Source organism: Motacilla alba, chromosome 8, assembly GCF_015832195.1.
Source record: "Motacilla alba alba isolate MOTALB_02 chromosome 8, Motacilla_alba_V1.0_pri, whole genome shotgun sequence".
NCBI classification, from domain to species: domain Eukaryota; kingdom Metazoa; phylum Chordata; class Aves; order Passeriformes; family Motacillidae; genus Motacilla; species Motacilla alba.
Window position 1 is genome coordinate 24,086,041 of NC_052023.1, and position 17,379 is coordinate 24,103,419.

Consider the following 17,379-nt stretch of genomic DNA (forward strand, 5'->3'; position numbering starts at 1 on the left):
GTGGCTCATGCCTAAAGCTGCCCAGGTGAAGGAGCAGCTGCAGCTGCAGCTTTGCACCCCTCTTATGCATTTACAAGGTTGTGTGGCCCCTGCCCCCCAGCCCTGTGGGGCACCACCCAGCCTGCAGAGAGGTTTCTGTCCACAGCCCCTGGGCAGGGAAAGCCCCAGCCCAGACACAGCCCAGGGGCTGTGGTGCTCCAAGTCCCTCGAGCAGCAAGCCAGACTCTCCATTGCAGGCATGAGGGACGTGGCACACTCCAGCCCCTGTCCTGTGCCTACACCCATCTGAAATGTCACTTTTTGTATCTCTTTGGACACCGCCTCCTTGAAGAAAAGGACACACAGCCAGGTCAGGACACGCCTGTGGTGCAAGGATTTCCCAAAAGGTACCTTTAATGTGTTTGCAGCAGCAGCAAGCAGTCAGTGCTAGTTTTGGCACCCAGAGTTAGATGTGCAGCACTACACATTAGACACCAAGTCATCCCACCCCGATGTTTGATCCATAGGAACAGAGAAAGTGAACTAAAACAGGACTATGAGCACATACAAAATCAAGTTATTTGTGTTCTATCACACTTCCAGCTGGTAATATTAGAAAAATAAACTTAAGACAGGTACTACAACACATGTTCTCTGCCAGCTGGCAAGAGTTTAAAACCCATGAGAACCCCCCCTCCCCAAACTGTTGTACAAAGATCAGCTCACCCAGAGTAACAAAACTGCTGTACAGAAAGCATGCTCTGCATTCTCCTCAAAGCACTTGGAGCCAGAATCCTTTTCCCACCCTAGAAAGTCTGGGTGTGTCATGTCCAGAAACCCTATGCAGCACTAAGGAAGGTGGTGCAGACTAACTCACACTATTGCAGCAGAGGCAGCAGCTCACCTGTGGGGGCAATCCACTGTCCCACTCGGGCTCTAGAAACTCCAAGGCTATCTCTTTGTTTCAATAATCATTGATCTGCCATTTGCATTTCAACAGACAAAATACTCTGCTGAGTATATAAAAACTGTTATAAAAAGGCAATTGTAAAAGATAAGGTATTAGCAGAGGCATGTCAGCTTTTTTTAATAAAAAAAATAGCCATTATATCTATTTAAATAAGGCTTCTTGTTACAGATTGTTCCAGTTACTGAAGGAAACCAAGGCCTGATGAAAGAAAAAAACATTATCCCCCACAAATTTTACCCTTCCTGCCCCAAGAACACACCTCCAAGAAGTCATCCAATGTGCAAAGTGACAAATACTGGGGGAAGCTCCTGAAATGATATGCCCAGTCTAGTTTCTCTTGCATTATCGTCAAAATCTTAAAACAAAACCAAAACCTTTAAAGTTCTAAAATACACAAAAAAACCCTTCATCTCAGTATTTTTTCCAAAACAAATATATACAGCACGTTAATATGCAATATGCAAAAGCTCTGTGTTGCTGTTGGCAACATCTACGCCCTCCCCACCCCTATTCACAGGTGTACCTCTAACTGAAACACAATTACATCACTAAGCCTGTTAGTTTGAAAAGGGAATTTAATTCACTTAAAACTTGTAAATTTTGGTGTAGGGGCTCCACTCGTTTGACTCTGGATTGTAGACCTCAAGTGTGTTCAGGAACTCGTTGCCATCAAAGCCCCCCACTGCATAAATGGTGTTGGCCACGGTGGTGATGCCGGCGTTGCTCCTGGGCGTGGTCATGCTGCCCATCATCTTCCACTCGTTCCTGGCAGGGTCGTACATCTCCACACAGTTCACCGCGTGCGTGCCGTCAAATCCTCCGGCCACAAACAGCTTGCCTGTGTGAGGAAAGGGAGCCACGCTCACTGCTCAGCTCCAGCTGGCCCTGTGCTCCCACCAGGAGGATCAACGAAGCCCCAGGGGACCCAGGTGATGTCGCAGACCTTGGCCTGGTCAAGGTCTGCACTTACAGGAGCAATCTGCTTTGGGTCTCCTGCCCAGGACAGCTGACAGGAATTTGATTCACAGTAAGAGCAAAGTCCAAATTCAAACAAGTGCAGCTCTAGAAGCTGCACAGTGACACTTTCAGAAGAGGTGTGGTGAATGCCCCACAACCAAGAGGTTTTTACTTTTTAATTAAAACTGGGCATTTAACCAGGCTCCTACTGCATTGTTTCCTGCCCAGAAAGGAGCACGGCTTTGTATTCTACTCGCATCAGAGCAAACGTGAAAGGCCCCGAGGCAGCAGCCCCAGCCCTACCGTCACGGACAGCCACGCCGGCGCCGCGCCGTGCCACGTTCATGGGCGCCATCAGGGTCCAGGTGTTGTTCTCGGGGTTGTAGCGCTCCACGCTGTTGAGGCAGTTCCACGACTCGGCCCCGCCGATGATGTACAGGTACCCCCCCAGCTCACACACAGCCGACTGGTGCCTCCCTGCAACCAAAGCCAGCAGTCAGCCACCAGCACCAGCGACCCCAAGGGGCTTTGCTTTGGTGTAGTTTCTGGTTCGGTGCAGTTCTGCAGTTGCTCTTTTTCCCCCATCCCTGCCCAGCTCCCCAACACACTTACGGATGTTAAGGGGAGCACAGCTCGTCCAAGCCTTTGTTATGGGATCAAACACATCACAGTTCTTCAGTCCTTTCTGGCCATAGGGATCAGAACCACCCACAATGTACAGCTTTCCGTTCAGGGCACACACTCCTGTTGATACAGAAAGAATGGCAAGTGAGTAAGAACTGGCTGAGCGTCCCCCCCCCAGCTGGGCGCTGCAGAGGCCTCACCTGCGTTGCAGCGGTTGGTCCGCAGCTCGGGAACAGGGGTCCAGTCATCAATCTCGGGCTCGTACATCTCTCCACAGCTCAGATCATCCGAGTGGCCGTTTGACCCACCCACGACGTACAGCTGCCCCTGAGAGGAACAAACCAACACCCGTCACCTCTCAGCACACCAGTCAGCTCGTGAGCACTTGGGTAACCATGGAACTACACAGAAACAACTTCTAGAGCCATCCTGTTCAGCTCAGCCCAGGCGGGGTCCCACAGGCTCGCTCCCCACCCCACACACCATCAGCACCGCCATCTGGAACCGGGCCCTCGGCGTCCTCATGGGTGCGATGAACGTCCAGGTGTCCTTCTCGGGGTCGTAGCACTCCACGGTGCGCAGGCACTCCTCCCTGTTGTAGCCCCCTGCGAGCGAGAGGTTACTGGCCCCGCGTTCAGAGGCACCAGCCCAGCCCCAGCCCGGCACCCCTGCCCCGGCTCACCCGCAGCGATGAGCCTGCCGTTCAGCTCGGCCGTGCCCAGCCCCGAGCGCGCGTACTGCATGGGGGACATGGGCTTCTCGATGAGGTCGCTGGGCTGCAGCTCAAAGCTCAGGCTCTTGAGCAGCCGCGGGGTGCTCGAGGGGGAGCTCTGGGGGCTGTTGCGGCCGTGCAGGAAGATGACACACAGCACCCCGTCCAGCACGGCCAGGCACAGGTACGTGTTACCTGCGGGGACAGCACACCACCGTGAGCAGGGTGCCACGTCAAGGGGGACTGAGCTGGATGCCAAATGGGCTCTGCTGCTTGTGCCGCTCCCCTTGGCAGCACGGCAACTTCATTTTTTTCAGGTTACTGGTTCCAAAAGTGTTAGTTATCGACAGCTATGCTTTAGATACTAAAAGAGTGCTCAAAGGACATACGACAGCAACTTAAATGTGTGCTGGGAGTCTCCTTGCACGCACCGAGCAAACAGCTCTGTTAATTAACTATGGACTGCCTGTCTCCTTATTTTCTGGGAAAATGATGACAATACCATGGATTTAGTTGATGAGCAACTGAAATGTATGTCATCCCTGTTTGGCCCAGGTACATCAGAAGCACCCTACAAATTACTTGACTTGTATCATCAGTAAGAAGAAACACCTCAGCATTCCTCAGAGATGTGAAGGAAATCCCGAGGGAGCAGAAGGTGGCAGGTACCCGAGACGAGACATATCTGTTAGACAACCCCTGCCCCTGTTACTCACTCGAAGTCTTCTCTGAAGCAATGATTTTCCACTCGTGTTTAGGACTCTGAACAGTAGCATTTGGAGAAAGACTTCCAGAGGAGCTGCTACTGATCTGCTTGTGATCATTCTCACGTGGTGGCCTCTTCTGCAAAATCAAAAGGCAGCTACAGAAACCTAGCCAGAGACTACAGCTCCTTCTACCTCTGCTTCTCTGAGATACTGCGTAGCTACTCCAGAGCACGCTCGTCTACCACCTCCGCAGAGCAGCATTTATAGCACACCTATATTTTCAGCAGAACATCTTGCCTTGCCCAGCAACAGTGACCAAAAAGCACCCTACACTTTTCTCCTGGAACTCACTTCATCCTGTGACTGCAGCTTTATACTGCTGGGGTTGGACTGCAAATCCCTGAAGTGAGTGAGCATTTCTAGCAGGATTTACAAATATAAGGAAAGAGCTACACGCAGCTGAAGAGAACTGAGCTACCACATAGGAGCCTCACTCCCAAGCTCTGCTTCTGGAACTTGAGTTAATTATATAATGCTGTTTGGAAGTGAATAAACTATTCTCTTCATTCCCTGAAGACAAACTAATTTCACCTCAGTTCCCCTCTGTGCTCAGATTAGCTGCTTCTTGGATTTTACTCCCTTGATACTTCCACTAACGACACAACAAAAGATTTCTGCTTTCCTTTCATCTCAAATTAAATTTATACTGTAGCTTACATTATTTTACTCTATTAAGAAAAAACTCAAATTGCCAGTTTCAGCACAGTTGGCTGGGTTATTGAGGCTCTTACTGAAGCACAGGAAGTTACCATGCTGTCTGTTCTGTTCAGCAGCAGAGTTTATGACCACAGTCCCAAGTCTGCGATGCCTGCACAGTTCCCTGGAGCCTGATCACCATGGAAACTGTCACAAGACTCAGAAACACATCACCTAACTCAGATAACCTCACACAGAGGAGCTGGATTGCTAAGCTCAGCTCACCGTGACAAGCAGTGCATTTGTAGAGAGCATTTTTTTAATTTCTGAACCTTCATCCAATTAACCACTTAAGCTCTTATCTTTAAATTGCCTCAACAGCAACAGAAAATACTAAGTTTTGTAATTTAAAAACGTAAAAGTTACAATTTTTCCAGGACTGGCATCTAGGGCATTTTTAGTGTTAGTTCCCTCAAGTGTTAAGGATGTTTGAAGGTGGTGATTTTTCTTATTAGGAAGGATTTATGGAAAAACGTTGTGAAGTCCTGGTCTTGTTCTGAAAATGAACTTAACATTCACCTCTCTGCTTCTAAGCATTACAAGTGGTATCCAGAGGTGGAGAACCCTGTGAAGGCTTTCTAAAAACAATTAATCAAACTGGAAAATTAGCTGGCTTTTCCTTTTCCTCTCATTTCACTTCTAAAATCCACACTCTGGGATGGACAGTGTTTTACACATTAGCTAAGAATTTCATGAAGGAAACTTTTTGTACTAACACGTTTCACTGTCATATTACAATGTATTTGCTTCAAATTCATAAATTTAAATCAAGTTCATTTGTATAAAGCCACTGGTAAATTACAGCTGTTAGTCCTTTTTTACTCTTTCTATCTTAGCCTGCATTTGTACTAAGCCATGTGGTTTTTCTGGAGTTCAGAAGGATTACACCTGGTAAGAAATAAAAAATAAAACTATAAAAAAAGACCTCTCAAAAAAAGACCTCTGAAAAAGCACAGGAGTGATTTGCACTCAGTCAAAGCATCAGAGAGATTTGGCAGCTACACCACCAGTGCAGCTGAACAAAAGAAGCGGACGCTGGCAGCTGAAGGATTAGAACTTGGATCTGGAATCTTTCTGGGCCCAAATTTTCCAGACACATTCCCCACTGCAAGCAAGCAGTCCGTGTTTTCTACAGTCTCTGGGAACTCTACAAGGTCTCAGCTGACTTCCTACAGCTGAGTGCTTGTCTGCCTCTTCTTTCTTCTAACAGCCAGGATTGATTTTGAAGTCAGAATTAGGGCACTCTGTTGTGCAAAGGCTGAGAGTGAGCCCAGCCTGCCAAAGAGACAGAAGCTGAGAGCACATCATGGCCTGCAGCAGCTCCCAGCCAGACACCTTCTCCTGGTGCATTTCTCCACTACAGCACCTGCTGCCTTCTCTGCCAGCGGAACACAGGACTTCAGGCGTGCTGTAAACTGCTCCAGTCTACCTGGGGTTACCTGAGACTGTCTGCAATTGGTACCTGCACAAACTGAATGTGGTCATCATCACTGCCATACACCTCAGCCTGTCCATCTAGCAGATTTCCATCAAGCAGCTTGTGATCAGCTGAGTAGTACAGCGTTTGCACCTGCAAAAACAACAACAGAACACCCATGTGGCTGCTGTCTCTGTGCTCCTCAGCTACAGGCACATTACCCCAGGCACCACACTGCTCGTCAGCTCATCTCAAGCTCGCACAGTGGCAAAACTAAAAGGAAGCAGATGTCATGGTGGCTATCTTCAAATAGGGAGTGAAGGTTCCTTACTTTCTCAGCTTGAGAGAAATCTTCGTTTTCCATGGGCTTCTGCTGTTTTCCCAGCACAGAAACATTAGACAAGCAAAAGGCACATTAATTTGCAGAGTTACACAAATTCACAGTCTCATGCAAGCATTTTCCTTATTCCTGCACACAAGTTTTCTGCTATGAAAAATACACATATTTATCTCCATCAAAAAAGGCCAAGAGAAGCCAACAGACTCTAAAAGAAAGGCATGGGAATGAGGGAAGACAACACAAATTTAAGTTCTGGAAGAAACTGTTGTCCACCACTGAAACCAGATGCAGCTGTTTCAATGAAATGCATCTTAATTTCAACATGATGTTTTAAATTAGTTTCTCCAAGAGGAAATATACACTTGAGATTATACGAGAGCATCAACATGTACTTTTGCCTAGACAAGTGTTTCTGGGGATCTTTTGTGCTTGTAATAGCAGATTTTGAAAAATGTCACAAGATTTGGTAAAGTCCGTTTGCTGGAGCCAATTAAAATTTTTATCTCCCCGCTAATTTTGCCATTAAACACTGCCCAGGCTACATCTACCATTAGTATTCATGAGAAAAGCCATTTAACAACACACAAGTTTCAAAATAATGCATCCTGTAAAGGAGTAAGTAAACACCATTAAATCATCATGATCGTTCTCTGCCCACAGCGGATTTTCTTAGGAGCACTGGGGCAGGACTGCTGCTTCTGTACGTGTCAATACACTTGAGGCTCTTCTTGGTTCTTCAGCCTTGGTATCCTAGTTTTGTTAATAAACCTATGGGGAGATAAACCAACGGGGAGGAACAACCATTAGAAGCTTTTACCTACTGTGCATTTACAAGCAAAACCTGCAAAGGAAAACATCACCAATCTATGGCAAGTCTCAGTACCACCTCCCCAAACTAAAGCAGATACAGGCCACTCTCAGGCTACTATACAGCAACAGGGAGCAAAAAGGAAAGTGAAGACCAGACTGAACAGTGCATTCAGCTCACCTGAACACCCCCCCAGTTTCTCAGCTTAGGGGTACCTACAGCAAAATTTAAATTCTTTAGGGTCAGTTAAAAAAGTGAAGGGAAAAAAAAAAAAGAAAAAAAAAAAGGGGATCATCCTTCATATTGGCTTTTTTTGGGGTTTTTTAAATGATTAATCCCAAAATCCCATTTTCTTAAAGACTAACCTCTTCCATTAGATCTTCCAGGCTGCCTCCGTTCTCCCAGATGCTGCGCTGTACCCAGTTGATTACCTTTGTGTACAATTTGCCATTGCTGGGTAGGCCAACATTGTCTTCCAGCATTATTTCAAGCTTGAGGGAGAAAAGAAAATATTATTTACTCTCTAGGAATTCACTCTCTCCCTGTGGCATGCTGTACATTACAAAGTGAGCACAACTCTCTCTTTACCACAGAGCCAGAAAACACCACAAGGAGCTTTCAGCCTAAGGAACTAGGAAGCACATTTAAATGCAATCACCTTTTACACCTGGAAAGGGTGACAGCACGAGTTCTCTACAGTTAAGGTTCACAGCACTAAGATTAGGACTCAGATCCAAAATTGTCACATTACTGGCAGCAGTCAGTACACCAAGCTTTCCTGCCCTCAAAAGGGAAAGGAATCCTAGTTGCTCCTCAGGTTGCTTTTTGGAAATCCTGTACCAGAAGGAATTCTACAAACTTAAGCTAACCTTTAACCGTGGGAGCTTGAGAAATTCCTCCTGTTCTGAAATCTCTACAAGGTGTTCCTGAATGTAGCCATCGATCTTGTTCAACAGCCGGGAGTCTCCCATGCAGCTGGCGAAATTCCGGTACGAGATGCAGCTCTGCACGTCCATCTTGGAGAGCAAATAGTCACCACAAACCTGGCAACAGAAGAGCTGCAGCTTAGTGTACAAGCAGACAGTTTTTATACACTGAAATTATCTGTCCCAACATACAGCAGCAGAGTTTTCTAACTGCAGAGTAATGACTCTGCTGTCATCCCCATGCCAGTGAATGTTGCCTTCCACAGGGATGTGCACATCTTAGATGAAAAAGTCAGACACATTTGGAAGCTACTGACATCTGCACTGACCCCATGCTTTTCTACTGAACACCTATTCAAAACTGCTTCTCAGTCAGGTGACTAATAATCCCAATTCCCTTTTTAAGAGTACCCCTATCTGCAGCTGAGGGTATTTCCACAGTCAAGCACTACCAAATTTATGTTTAGGATGTGTGAATTACTCCTTTTCTGACAGATATACAGGTTTGTTCACACTACCAACTCAACCAAGTACAGCACGGCTGCCACAGACCTGAGGTAAGGAATCAGCCAAGATTTAAAGCTGTTTTTCCTACATAGATGCACAAATACAAAACGTAACTTCAGGGAATACCCTGGCACCTAGACAGTTCTAGTGGAATCAACACATCCAGCTGGTTCCAAAATAGGAACACCTACAGCAGCTTTGTGCTGAGCACTTCTTCCACAGAAGCATTAGGTTTTGGCTCACTAACACCAAAAGGTGCAATGCTGTCAGTCTGGGAAGGCAGAATGGACTTCCAGAAGAGCTGAGAACCATACCTGCTTAACCCTCTCCATTTTCAACTTCTTTGCTGCAGAGTACACATCTTTCACCAGTTCTTTATCCGCTTTTAACCTATGAAAGAGAGAAATTTACCTCTTATTATTCTGATTTTTCAAATCAAAGTCTATCCTCTCTCTAGTTACTGTGAGAATGACTTACTGAGCAGTATAGGCATAATTCAACAGAACTTCAACAGCTTCTGGGTTGAGATCATCAAATTTCACATGGGAAACTCCATGACAGTCGCTGTCAGTGTTGAAGATTTCAAACAGGTAGGGACTGCAGCATGCCAGCACGGCTCGGTGCGCCAGCATCTCATGTCCACACACCTTTATGTCAAACACAAACAAGAAGCCCATGTGGTGAGGATTTTTTGTAATTACCTTTGCGTTTTCACAATATGAAGGCCTACTCAGGCGAGTGCCACAGTTCAAATCAATTTTTCAAATCAACAGTCTCCAGCTGAAAGCTGGGATCGCTTCTCTCCGAGTGCATCCCATTCGGGTTTTTTTTAGTATGTGTTTTTCAGAACAATGGGCTTCTAAAATCTCACATCTCCCAGTCTGTGAGGCTACAGCTTCAGGTGGCGTAAGTGCCACGTCCCCCCAGGCACCCCACTGGGCAGGGCACAGGTACCTGGAGGCGGACGTCGCAGAACTGACCGCTCTTCCGTAAGGCGTTGAGTTTGGCAACAGACGACTCGATGAAGTTCTCATCCTCAAACATCAAATATCCGTTGGGAATCATTTTGGTGTTGGTCTGGCTGCACGGGCAATGGGCAAAGGTTACACACACGGCATTTTGCTTCAGTGCAGCACTACTAGCAACACTGTTTGCAAACAAACACGCAGGGGGCGTTAATGGAGTAATGATTTTCAGGGATTGAGGCCACAACTTTTAATGCACCCACATCACTGCAGCAGGTACTGGGTTTCAAAAGCACTGGTTCGAAACCACAGGCTGAATCTGTGCCAGCTGTGTGGGAGCAAGCTGGGAGCCACTGGATTACACGGATTCCCTTCCCTACAGATCTTTTTTGGTAGATCCATCCCCAGCTAACATTATTCATCACCACTTTCTGCTCCCTACCATTCTGGTCCAGCTGCATTTTTTTGCAGACACAAAACCCAGCCACACTGAAAAATAAGAACTGAGAATTTAAAGTAGCTTGTGAAATAGAATAGATAGAGAAACATCTTCTGTTTAATTTTATGAGAAATGACTCAGTATTTTAGAGCAGCTGAAAGTCATAAAAGAACACTATGACAAAAAAAACAGACAGAATTCAATAAATTCTGAACAATAATCATGTATTTTAAGTAATTTCAAAGCTAGAACAACTTCCTCTGAAGACCTCAGCCATATATATACAAAGATACCACCACAGGGAGATCAGTCCAAGACTGGAAAAATAACTTCAAGAAACTTTAATTTTTTTAATCTGGAAGCTATTTCTTAGCTCCTTTAATTGATTCTTATTTAGTTAAGCACTTTCCAAATAAGAAGCTAATTAAGAACACTAAACTATTACCCTTGCATGACCTAACGAATTTGAAATAGTAAATTAAAACAAAAAAACAGATTTCTAAGATTGAGCTGCTAACATACACTGAAGTACAGTTACCTTACAAATCTCAGAGTAAATGTGGGATTCTATTAATGTTACCAGCAACAATTTTTATTTCCATCTCAAATTTAAGAAAATTCTGAAGATCACACTAAATAAGAAAACTCCAAACCAGAAGTAGTGGATTGCAAAAATCAGTAATGAAAATACCAAAGCTCCCACAAAATACTTCTAGTGTTAATCCTTCTATTTTAAATTCACTTACTACTGCGAGTATTCAACCCTAAACTGGAAACAATAATCTTACTTACAAACATCCATTTGTTGTGTTTTATTAAAGACAAGACACCAAGATCTTAAATTTACAAAATTTCAATGGAAGTATTAACTACTGTATACACAGTTAATGGTAGAACTTACCAAGCAAATCTATGACTGTAAATTTAAAATAGCCCAATGGTATCACTGTGTTAGAACAGAGCACTTGAGTTTCAGGATCTCCTGATAGGGAAGATGTTTGTGGAAATGCAGAAGCAGACGTGTGTTTGCAGCTGCAATATGGATTCCAAAACTATCAGGCTTGAAGATGATGTAATATAGTCCTTATGAGCTATAGACATGAATTTCTTCTGTGATAGTCATGCATCATAACCTGCAATAAAGGAGAAGGTATCAAGTAAGGACAACAAATAGTGCTGCCACGTATTTCACATCAAACTCGATCACAGTCCTGACCCAAACAAACAAGTTTTTCCTCACAAACAAGTTGGGGTTGTTTTATTGTTGCTGTTGTTTTTTGGGGGGTTTTGGGATTTTTTTTCCCCACAAAAAGCAAGCAGACTGAAAAATTCCATATTGACACCCATATGTCCTCATGCCTAATAAGAGATCAACCACATCATCGTTATACCCCCGGAGACAAGAAAAGGGCTAAATTAGTGCTTAGGAAAAAAGTTAAAACAGCTGAATCCCATTTTTAGCCAATCCCTAACCAACTCTGCCCTTCAGCTCATCCTATTATTGCTTCCACAAGTAGGTAACTCACACGTAACACAACAGAAATGACTCCATTTTATAAAAGAACAAAACCTACAAGAAGCCTCCTACCTTCGGCTCTTCTTGTGCTCATCTACTTATAGCCTTCTTCTACCGAATGCCTAAAATTGTCTGAAGATGGATTAAGGACATGTCTGAAATGACTGGGCATGTCTCCAGTCTCCGCTTCTTCCAGAAAGATTTATAAAGTCAGGAATCTGTATGACAGCTTTCTTGGGTAAAAGGTCTCTCTGCCACGCTGGGAACAGACCCTGTTGGGTCCTGGTTGAGCTCGGCACTGGCAGTGCAGACTGGGGTGGCTTTGCTGAGAATTCACATGCCGGTGGGCTCTTTATGCCAGGATTTTTTGGGGAGGAGCAGCAGCAGGGAGGGAACAGGCAATGAACACTCTCTCTGGAACTTTCCATGACCCTGGTACCACCTCAGGAAAACATCAATCACTTCAGTTCCAACACTATATTTGTATCCACAGAATAAATGCCACATTCGGAACTGGCTTTCCTAAAAATAGGCGCAGCTCATTTCTCCTTGTCAAAAACTACAAGTGCCCTCCGTTTCAGGGAAGAGAACCTTGTGACCGTGGTGCGTGGCCAGCGCTCAGCCCAGGGGTGACTTTGGCAGGAGCGGTACCTGCCTGGTGCAACCCAGCGGCTCCAGCAGGAGGCTGACTCCCGGGAGCAGCAGAGGGCATTATCCCACCACGTACCAGCTCCACGGACACTGCCTGGCACACAGAAGATTCCAGCCAGCAGAGAACCGTGCAGGCAGGGTGAACACTCACTGAGCTTGGCTGCTGGAGCAGGCAAAGCCACACAAGCTGGAGAAGGGAACACCTGCTCCTGAGCACAGCAGCATCTGCTGGGAACAAAGCAGCCTGGAGTGCTGGGACACTGCAGGAGCAGCACTCCTGCACACAACTTCCATCAAACACTGCAACGCCAATGTGCTTCTCTGAGAAAAGGAATCTCGCACAAAGGTGAGATTAAGTAATAATAAATTAAGGTATATTCTTCTTGTTATCCTACAGGCAAGTTAAGAAGCTGCCACCAAGCTCTATTTAATAAATATGGTTTAATTAGGCATTTGGCAGTCAACACTTCCCCGTCGGTACAACAGGCATAATCACTGCAATTTCTAAAGCAAGCGAACTTCTCAAAACAGAACCCAGGAGCCTGATGTCCACACCTTCCCCAAAAATTCACCTCAACCAAAACATTTCAAGTCACAGGACAGCTAGTCAAACTAATTTTACTGAATCCCACAATCAGCCTTGCTCAGTTTAAATCTCTGGGCATGGGTTGTCACATTCTGCTGTAACATATCAGTTTTATTTCCAATGCTCTAACTCTGCCACAAGCACTTGCTTGGGACCTTCAAGACCAAAGGTCATCCAGTACAGTTCTGGATTGAAATGGAAGCTTTGTCTGTTAAAACCCTCCTTTGTGCAAGACACCAATCCCATGCAGCTGCATTTATGTCCCCAATGGTATTGTCTAATCTGAATATCTAGGAATACGAACATTTTGGAATTTGAACATCTTAATTACTGCCACAGAGTTTCAACGCTGTTATGTGTATCATGGCTAATATTATTACTCAAAACAGCATTAAATAGCACAAATTTTCACATTTTAGTTTGGAGTACTGCTGCTAGAACACAACCCAAACTATCAGCCAAAATTCACTGCAAAGTCAAGAATGCTGCCTATTCTGCATTAAAGGTCATAAACAGGTACTGCAAACAAACTCTTTAATTATTTTTTTAATCAAAATCACTTTGTCATTTCCTTCTCCTCCTTGCTTATATTCCCTTTTAGCTCAGCACATGAAGAACTCTGTGGCTTTTTTAATAATTATCCAAGATTTTTAATTTTTTTAAGCCAAGTGGGATGTTCCCAGATGACTGTCAGCAAGGTAAAGCTTGGTGCCTCTGATACCATGACTGTTCAAGCTCCATCCAAATGCACTGCTTTAAACACATTAAAGCTACAGAATGATCATCCCAGATGGGGACAACACATTCCACTGGAGAAAACTCCTACTTGAGAGCATCGGTTCCCTTACTTTTAAAATAATGCAAAAAAATAAGGAGTAATGCATAAACTCTGGATTTTTGTTGTAATTTTAACAGTAAGGACTGGTACTGGTGTTGGGGCTGGAGATCCCTTTGGATCAAGAGCTGATCACAGTGGGCTCAAGCAGGCCTGAAGTCACAGAACATCCACACAGTGTGTTCTGGCACCCCAGCTGTTCCCAGACACAGGAATGTAAGGACGCAACTGTCTGCCCAGCTGCTGGATTTTAAACACAACCTTGCTGTAGTAACTGTGTTTCCTGAACGCCTCATGTCGTGCACAGACTGAGATTTTCCTTTGCCATGTAGGTGCACCACTGGACTGCGAGCAAGTCACAGCTCATCACGCACTCAGAGATAAACTGGCTGCACATCGTGACTTCCAGAAGGGAGAGTCCCTCCTTTTTTATTTCACTGCGGCCCATTTGAAGGTACCTTTAAGAAAACCCAGCTAAATAGCAATGATACTGAGGCACAGTGCTGCCCTAGGCCTCTCCCCTGCAGAGCCTCTTGCAGGAGCTGTGGTCTCAGGTGACCACCAAGACAGCAAGCCTCAGAGGCAGAGTCACCTTGCCCATGACCTAACAACACAGGGACCTTCTCTTTTACCTCTCATCTTTAATACAGCCCATCTTCCATGTGCAGTATTTGCTGTGCCCATTCTGCACAAACCTTTTAGTCAAATTAACGTACTACTTCTTCAACTCACAGGTAAAGCACTACTTTGGGGGAGATACTTGATAAACTTTTAACATCAATACTTGCTGATGTAATGACAGACACTTGATTGACACCTGTGAAACAAAAATTGAATTTAACACCTAGTCAGAGCTTTCTGGCTTGTGACAGCCCAGCTCAGAAGAAATGTAGGTCACACCTACGTCTGCTCAGAGTCCATTATCTGTATCAGAATATAAAACCAAACGTCCTCAAAACAGTTCTTTCATACATTAGCATTTATTTATGGTAAAAACACAACATCTTTGCATGTCTGAGTCTGCATTTGGGGAAAACACCAAAGACAAGACATTTATTAACATACTTTACGCCACTAAAGAGGCCCAACCTCTTTATACCAGTAATCTAAAGTAAGACTCAGAATTTACAGCAATTTTGTTTTGCTTATTTACTTCTCAGTTGAGTTCCACTAAAGAATTAGTCTCACTGATAACTATGACTTGTAGACAAAATTTTTCTATTTCACTGCACATCATCTCAGTCGAGCTCCCATGCCAAGAGTGAGGACAGGGAGAGGGAAGATGGAATATTTGCTATCACTGGTTAGGAATTGAAGAGGAATGACAGAGTACCGTGGACATACTCCAAAATCTCTTACATGCAGCCCTGGAAGGTGCAATGCTTCGACTGCCCTCTATAGAAAGCAAGCCCAGAGAGCTCTTCCAAACACATTTATGCATGCAGACTTAAAAAATACATAAGCAGCAGGCTTCAAGCTTCAATGTTACTGCTGTTCCAGCGACAACCCTCAGCTGTAACACTCCCCTCAGCTGTAACACTCCGGCTGCTCATTCAGCACCGGCTCCCAGGACTGGCCTCCCACGCTTCTGAGCCCTAGCTCTGGTCATTAGTTCCCTTTTCACACTGGTTCTGCCTTTCCTCTCCTTTCCCACTTTATGCTTTTGCTGTTGTTGTCACAGTCCTTATCTACATCTCTTCTTCAACCTTCTGCCTCACATTCACTCTACTAAAATCTGAGTTCTTTCCTCTCCTTTGCCCACCCCCTGGGTTTATTTTTTTCTTTAAACACAGACTTCCCACAGTTTTCCAAACATCTGTCACACAACCAAATCACTGAGTTTTGTTTATATGTCCTCCTTGTCTTCCACCCCCATTCTGGGCAGTTTTTGCCTGTTTTACCATCTCCTGCTCCTTAAGAACTCAAGCTGATGAAAATAAAATCAGACTTAATTACAGCAGCTAACACACAGCTTCCTAACTGGAAGTATTCCCTGACTGTTGCATCCGGCGCTCCAGGAGTCAGGCTTGGGGCTGCAAAATCTGCTTTCAAAAATTAAACCAATCTCACCATCAAAGCACCACATCCTGCTTGCTTTCTCATTTTCTAGCTCTCTGACTGAAGAGAATAGATGTGGTGTCTACACACCCATCACTGCAAACAGGAAAAAAAAAAGTCCTCCCTTTACAAACCACACAAATAAGGGAGTGACATGAGACTGTATTTCCATTAGTCTGTCACAACACATCTCCTTAAGAAATAACTCGGATGTTTTGCCTCTCACCGTCAGTATTTTTCTACCCTGCATAAAATTACAGCCAATTCAGCTTTTATTATCTGTGGGAATGCTGGGTGAAGGAACAGCAAAAGTGTCAATGCAAAGGCATTTTCTACCTTGAAGTGCCTCTGAAAATTTTAAAAAGCTCAGGAAATTAGTGCATGCAGGCAGAAAATACTGTACATCTCCCCAAAAAACCTTAAAAATCCCAAAACCAAACTGCTCTGGTCATTCACCCTCATGAGCTTTCCCCAGAAACACTAATGCGAGCTGACAGCCGCTGCTTTGGCTTTATTATCTCCCACTTCCTAGAACCGGTAGAGATGACAGGGAGGGTCATGACATTGGCAAACAGCTATCAGCCCACGTTGCTCATCCCGGAGCGGCTATTTCCTTCCAAGTCCAGGACTCCCGCGATTCTCTTTTTCCACCTCCCGCCATTCACGGGCCGTGTTTAGGAAGATGCCTCTCCGCGGCTGCAGCGTGGCGCTGGCAGAGGCAGCGCCTGACCTTGGCCCCGCACCCGCACGCGTGGGGAGCCCGGGAATTCCCGGCCGGGGGCTACACCGCACTCCCCGGCCGTCGGGGCCCGCCCGCTCCCCCGGCACGGAGGGAGCGGCCTCACGCCCTTCAGGCCATGCGGGCAGCTCCGCGGCCCGAGAAAGCGGGCCCCCAACAAGCCACAAAAGCGCCGCGGGGCCGCAGAGGCTCCGGTTCCCCGAACGCGGGGCGCCCGCCCGGGCCGCCGCCTCCGCCCGCTGCCCAGCGCCGAACAAAGCGCGGCCGCACGGCCCCTGCCCGGCCTCCGCCCGCCGTACCTGGTGCCTCTGGGCGCGGACGGCGCTGAACATATTGAGAGCCTCCAGAATGCGGGGGAAGAAGACTCGCAGGCGCAACCCCGGCTGGCCGGGAAGGAGCAACGGAGGAACAGAGGGAGCGGAGAGCGGAGGGCGCGGCGCTGCCGAGGGAAGGCGGGAGCGGAGTGGGTAAGCGCGGCCACGCGAGCTGCGGACACACGCACAGCGCTGCGCCCGAACCCTCCTCCTCCGGGAGGCGGGAGAGGAGGAGGCGGTGCTGGGGCGGCCGCGATCGGCTCCGCTCGGCCGCAAAACGAGTCCGGCCGCCCCGCCCTCCGCGGCCCCTCCGCCTGAGGGCCGGCGGGAAGAGGCGCCGTGCCCGTCGGGGCTGAGGCGGAGGAAGCGGTGCCGTGCCCGTTGCTGCCCGTACCGGCTGCTGCCGTGAGTGTTGGTCGCAGCATTCAGCCACGAGCACAACTGGTTCTGTAACCTTTGTTTTTCGGACCTGGCTTGTTCTTCTCAGCCACGACGCCTCCTCAGCCATGAGATCCTCCCTGCCGTGACACTCCCTCAGTCGTGACTCTCCCATAGCCATGTCAGCACTCAGCT

General features: G+C 46.4%; 1 protein-coding gene across 2 annotated transcripts; it reads right to left on the minus strand.

Moving 5' to 3' along the window:
- Positions 1-375: 375 nt before the first annotated feature.
- On the minus strand, positions 376-17,056 carry LOC119703706 (influenza virus NS1A binding protein). Of its 2 annotated transcripts, none has more exons than XM_038143877.1 (15): positions 16,792-17,056; positions 11,009-11,240; positions 9,658-9,784; positions 9,181-9,350; positions 9,018-9,093; positions 8,140-8,313; positions 7,636-7,761; positions 6,168-6,275; positions 3,959-4,085; positions 3,213-3,437; positions 3,014-3,135; positions 2,731-2,857; positions 2,519-2,650; positions 2,210-2,383; positions 376-1,787 (listed from the first exon to the last, which is right to left on the minus strand). In XM_038143877.1, exons 3-15 carry the CDS (start codon positions 9,766-9,768, stop codon positions 1,534-1,536), a joined length of 1,926 nt encoding a protein of 641 aa, XP_037999805.1. In that variant the 5' UTR covers positions 9,769-9,784; positions 11,009-11,240; positions 16,792-17,056; the 3' UTR covers positions 376-1,533. The 2 variants fall into 2 exon arrangements, with proteins under 2 accessions (XP_037999805.1, XP_037999806.1); XM_038143878.1 differs by lacking the exon at positions 16,792-17,056 and adding an exon at positions 11,696-12,048.
- Positions 17,057-17,379: the final 323 nt, after the last annotated feature.

What these genes read in the sequence shown, in the direction of transcription:
- LOC119703706 (XM_038143877.1), bottom strand. Translation starts at nt 9,768, where the DNA reads ATGATTCCCAACGGATATTTGATGTTTGAGGATGAGAACTTCATCGAG. An exon ending in TGCTTCAGAGAAGACTTCGA is followed by an intron (nt 3,438 to 3,958) that starts GTGAGTAACAGG and finishes CTGTCCCCGCAG; the next exon opens with GTAACACGTACCTGTGCCTG. An exon ending in CTGTGCTCCCCTTAACATCC is followed by an intron (nt 2,384 to 2,518) that starts GTAAGTGTGTTG and finishes CTTTGGTTGCAG; the next exon opens with GGAGGCACCAGTCGGCTGTG.